The sequence below is a fragment of the Fukomys damarensis genome, unplaced genomic scaffold (assembly GCF_012274545.1).
Source record: "Fukomys damarensis isolate Sample0158 unplaced genomic scaffold, DMR_v1.0_HiC HiC_scaffold_39, whole genome shotgun sequence".
NCBI classification, from domain to species: Eukaryota; Metazoa; Chordata; class Mammalia; order Rodentia; family Bathyergidae; genus Fukomys; species Fukomys damarensis.
The window spans coordinates 1,214,674-1,220,197 of NW_022900951.1; the positions used below are offsets into that span (position 1 = coordinate 1,214,674).

The window sequence follows — 5,524 nt, forward strand, 5'->3', positions numbered from 1 at the left end:
GTTGCTGGCCACGCACTTGTACACGCCCCGGTCGGCGAAGGAGGCGTCTCGGATGGACAGGGTCCGGTTCCGGTGCAGGGTGACCCTGCCCGCCACGGGCGACGCCGTCTGCCACACCCTCCGGTCAGGGAAGATCCAGGAGATCTGGGGCACCGGGCTGCCCTGCGCCAGGCAGTCCATGGCGATGGTGTCGCCCAGGTAGACCGTGACGTCCTGGAACCGAGAGGCGAGGATCTCGGGCTGCTGCACCTCCACCGACAGCAGGACCCCCATCTTGTCCACGCCGTGCAGGTTGCTGGCCGTGCACAGGTACTGGCCTCGGTCTTGCACCTGAACCCGGCGGATGAGCAGGGTCCCGTTCTGCAGGACCTCAAAGCGCTGGACCCGGGTGTTGGGGGTCAGCAGGGCACCTGGGAGAGCAGGAGAAATGCAAGCAGGTGGTCAGGAGCCGTGAAACGTGGGAGTGACTGCTTAGCACACCTCTGCTCTCATTTTCATGTTCACGAGCACAAATCTGTGCAGACAGTTCTCAAAAAAGAAAGAAAGAAACAAACAAACTAAAAACTAATTCAACTGCACCCAGCTGTCCCCCTTGAAATCATCTTCCTGAAAAAGTTAGTCATCCTACTACAGGGATCCACGAACAGCCGTGTTGATAGAACCAAAAATAAAAACAACACAAAACGTAACTTCCACGTTTTCTTTCTTTGCAGTGCAGGGGTTGAATCTAAGACTTTCACACGGGACTGCACCCCAGCCCCTTTTCTATATTTTGAGGCAAGGGTGGACTCAAAGTTGAGAGCGTCCTTCCTCAGCCTCCCAGAGGGGTAGGATCATAGCTGTGTGCAATTCTGCTAGAATCACTCTACCCTCCTGTGGATGCTCAAAGTGGCAAAAGCAAAGAGGAGAGAGAGAGAGAGAGAAAGAGAGAGAGAGAGAATATGTCCTGGCTAAACCATCAGGGAGAGGTAAATTAAACCACAGAGAGAGAGCGCGGTACTCTGCTGAGAACCACTATCATTAACAACACGAGCGACCGGGAGGATTCGAAAACATTGCTCCGAGGGGATCTGGGTCACTCACGTAGGATCTTGGCAACTCTCTGGTCCCTGGCCACTTTCTGTTTTGCAACACCATCCTGCTTCTCAGCACGATGTGAGCATCTTTCCTGCTCCGTGCTCATCCGCCATGATGGTCCTGCCTTGCAGCAGCCGACCACGGACTGAGCCCTGTGACAGCACTGGGGCAGCGACCACGGGAAAGGAGAACTCTTGCACACACCGTTGATGGGAACGTACACGGTAGGTCATTATTTAAAAAGGTGTGGAAGTTTCTTGAAAAGTTAGACACAGAAGCACCGAATGATGCAGCCACCCCTTTTCTGCCTGTATGGCCATTGGACAAGAAGTCGGCAGATAGCTTTGCCGTCATATGTGTCGGTAGAGAGCACCATGACGTAACCATAGCCTCTGTGACGTGGAATCGACCGTGTGCCCATCTATAGACAAACGGATGATGATCACGCGGAACGTGTACACGATGGAATACTATACAGCTGCGAACAGGAAGGAAATTCCGCCGTTTGTAAGAACACGGAAAACCTAGAGAATCTTGTGTTCAGTGAGACCGGCCAGGGGCAGAAAGACCAATATTGCATGGTGGTGCTTACAGAGGGGAACTAAAACAGTCAGACTCGTAGGAAAAGAGAAGCAGAGCAGAATCTACCAGGGGTGTTGGTGTAAGGCTACAAACTTCGGCAGACAGGAGGAATGAATTCCAGAGACTGATGTTACTCCTGACAATAGCTAACAACAGTATATTCTGAAAAGTGCTAAGAGAAGAAATCTTAAGTGTTCTCCCTACAAAAACGGTGGGAGAAAAACCTCACACCAGTAATGGCTGCAGAAAGGAGTGTGTTTCCGAGGGGAGGGGCGGGGAGGGGAGGGGAACAGGAAGAGGAGGGGAAAGGACGCTCACATCGCGGTGGACAGCAAGTAGGGTGATGCCAGACAGGAAGTGGCCGGAGACCAGACACGATCCCCGAGGTGGGTGCTGCCTGTCTGCGTCTTACCTGTGGAAACCTTCGTCCAGGTGATGAAGGGCTTGGGTTTCCCCGTCGCCTCGCAGGGGAACGTGGCATCTGTCTCGGCAGTGACAGACGCAGTCTGGGGGGACTTGGTGACGATTTGTGGCTTTTCTCCAAGAGTCCAGAATCCGGGCACAGGCGGTCCCCCGGCAGAGACCCTTGGGGCGCTGTGATGGGGACTTCCCGGGGATTGGCCGGCGGCTGTCACCGGGAAGGTGGGGCTCTGGGTGGTGGAGACCGGGGGCACCTTCTGAAACCGAGGCCACGGGGGTGACGTGGTGCGGGGCGGCTGCAATCCCGGGGGTGCTGGAGGCCCCAGGTCCATGTGAAGAAAGTTCTGAGAAGGAAACCTACGGTAGGGACCGGGGGTGACTTTTGTTTCTCTCGTTACCGGGGCGGGGGAGGTGGACGTCTGGGGCGTCAGCGTGACTCCCAGCCGTGGGACAGAAAAGATCCTGTTGATAAAGACAGAGAGTCTCCCGCCCGCGTGATAGGGAGATAGGCTGGGCTTTGGGAGCTCGTGGGCGGGGATTCTCGGCTTGGGAATGTCATTGTGCCCGGAGATTCTGGGGTACCCATTGAACTGGGTTGTTCTTTGGCTGGGAAACCCGCTGGAGATGCTGGGTTTGAACGGCTGCAAGGGGACGCCTGGCATCGTGCTGGGTAACGGTGGAGTCGTGGCCGGCTCGCCGTCTGGGAGAAGGCGGGAGGGATACGCAGGGATCTCCGGCTGGCCGGTGGCGCGACGGGGTGGTTGGGACGTCGTAAAGTATCTAACGGAGCTTTCTGTGGCCCCGAGAGGCGGCCTCGGCGTTCCCCTTGGGGGGGTGGGTCTGGTCGGGTCTGGGGCTGGCGGGCGGGCGGTGTGGACTTGCTCACGTGGACGGTGACTCCCTGGCCCACGCGGTGGGCTGTTCATGGTCCTGCCGTCCAGTCCTCTCTCTGCCCACTCTCGCTTGGCAGACGCCTCCGGTCCATCCGGCTTGGGAGGAGGGGTAGCCAGTTCCTTGGGTCTCCCTTCATGCTGAGGTCCCTCTGTGCTCTCTAGCGGTGCTTTGGTGCCTGGGTTTCCCACAGAATTCGACAAAAGGTCTTGCCTGGGAGCGGCCCCTGCTGGAGGTGTTGGCATCAGGGCCGTGGGATCCAAGGACGCAGGCGCCCTAGGTGAGAGGGAGGCGGCCGGCTCCTCCACCTGGGCAGGCGTGGGGAGGGGGTCCTGTGGTCTCGTTTCAGAAGGGACGCGGCCCACCGTGCTTTCCCGAGTGACCCAGCCACTGGGGGTGGTTTCTGCCTGAGCCGCAGACTGCTCCACCGTTGCACTGGAGAAGGTGGTGAGAACCCCGATTTCTCCCCATGGGACGGAGGTGGACAGTGGCGCAGCAGGTGCGGAGTGAGAGGCGGCATCGGGACCCTCCGGCTCCCCGAAGAGCGCTGGGTCTGGAAAGTGCTCCCCTAGGCCGGTCCCGGGAGGGGCTGTGCTGGGGAGGTGCCAGCTCGTACTTCCGGGAGACCCAGCCTCGGGTTCCCCCAGGGTGGAGACCCAGGGGGCCGGGGTGGAGGATTCCGTCCCGGCCAGCAGCTCACCGTCTTTTCCACCGCTGTCACCACGGGCGCCGTCGCGGTCCCCTGCCACGGCCTCTCCATCTGCTGCAGGTCGGGCAGTGACCGGCGTCGTCCCCTGGACTCTGCGCGGAGTTGCGGCTGTTTCGGGGGCGGCCGTCACGGACCCGTCCGGTCTCGTCGGCACGTCTGGGCCCGTGCTTTCCCACAGTGGAAGGAGAGTTTCTGGGCCGGAAGGGCCGGTTTCAGGAGAGGAGCTGGCCTTGGACACGGGCCGCCTGGAGCCCAGCGGAGCCGGGGTGCTGGGCCGACGCGGATGGGGCCTTTTCCCTCCTCTTCTGCGCGAGGCGGATTCCGGTGCCTTGTCCGTGTTCAGCCGCTCATCTACCCAAGCGCTGGCAACCGCGGAACCTGAGGCTGCCTTTGAAGTCTGTGTCTGGGACAGCGGAGAGGTTGGAGCTGGGGTCGATGAGGCCACAGAGGAGAAGGGTGTTGGGGGGCTTGGTTTCTGGCGTTGGCGAGATTTATGGGGCCGGAGTCTCCTCCGTCCGCTGGGTCTCCTTCGGGAGGGCTGAGTGGATGGCAAGGGAGGGGCCGACGGGCTTGGCGTCTTTGTGGCTCCCGTGGTGACTCCTCGGTCCGGCAGTGGCCCCCGTGGGACAGTCCAGGGCCACGCAGATGGAGAGGTGGTGCTCACAGCTTCCAGGGCGCCGGAGCTGGTGCTGTCCTGCTCTTCCCTCTGGGGGCGTCCGGAGGGGGAGCTCTCGCCCCAAAACTTCTTCTCCATGACTTTTGTCCCGAACGGAGCCCGCTCAGTGGCCCAGGTCTTTTTCCCCGGCCAGGCACTGTCCGTTTTCTCCGGTACAGGAGACCTGGCTGTGACATCGCGTTCCGCTGAAGAGTCTCCTTTGAGCGACTCCGGGGGTGCACTTGGGACCTGCGAGCTGGCAGGGCTGGTGGGAGGGGTGTCTTCCAAAGTCTCCTCCCCTGCGCCCGGGGGTGGATGAGTCTCCAGCTCCGGGTGGAAAGAGTTCACGGTCTGGGACTTAGCCAAGGAGGCCACGTCCAGCGGAGGCTCTTCCTCCCTTCTACTGGGTTGTGCGATGGGTTCCAGGTCTGCTGGCAGAGACCCAGCTTCTGTGGCCGTCTGGCCGCCGCTCGGCCCCTCTGAGTTCCTCGCCGTAGGAGTCTCGTAGGCCTCAGATCCGGGGGTGGGGGCCAGCTGCCACTGCAGGACCATTTCATTCGGAGCGACGGCCTCGGTCATCCCCGCAAAGTCTCTTCCAGTCCCTGTGTCTTCCAGACTGGGGCTTGTGACCCACGGCTCAGGGAGAACTGAGCTGTGGCCGTGTTCCTGTCCCATCCCGGGGGAGGAGAGGGTACCGGAATCCTGCTCCTCTTCACCAGAGAGAGATGCCTGGGCCGAGGACTCCTCTGGGTCCAGGGCCTCCCGCGTGGGTGGCTCGGACGGTGGAAACCCCCCCGGGGACAGGGACGTCCCTTCTGGACTCTCAGATGGAAGTGTGGCAGTGACCACGTCCTGGGGGACTCCTGTGGCCTTGGGGAGGTTTTTCCCACGCACTCTGGCCAGTATGTCCGCCCAGCGCTCGGGGTTGATCTGCTTGTTGGCCACGTTGACCCTGCGCCGGGATTCAAACACCCTGCGACCCTCGGCAACGTTGCTCTCCGGGTCTTTCTCCTCCGTGGGCTTCGACAGCCTCAGTTTTCTCCGCCCCTTCTTAGGCGCTGTGGCCCCCGCGCTGGCCTCCCGCTCAGCCTGGATGAGGATGCCTTGGTCCTTGGGATGGCGCGTCCTCCCGGGTGGGCCCCCCTCACCTCCCACTCCCGAGCCGCCCTCGTCCTCCGCAAAGTCTCCCC

At 61.0% G+C, this 5,524-nt stretch overlaps 1 protein-coding gene across 1 annotated transcript in view; it reads right to left on the reverse strand.

Annotated features, from left to right (window-relative positions):
• Window positions 1–5,524, reverse strand: part of Mxra5 (matrix remodeling associated 5) — a 20,816-nt gene that overhangs the window by 9,383 nt on the left and 5,909 nt on the right. The window contains exons 6-7 of the mRNA XM_033760248.1: window positions 2,072–5,518; window positions 10–410 (exon numbers count right to left, since the gene is read on the reverse strand). Of these exons, the coding sequence (XP_033616139.1) occupies window positions 10–410; window positions 2,072–5,518 (3,848 nt within the window). The remainder of the gene's footprint in view (window positions 1–9; window positions 411–2,071; window positions 5,519–5,524) is intronic.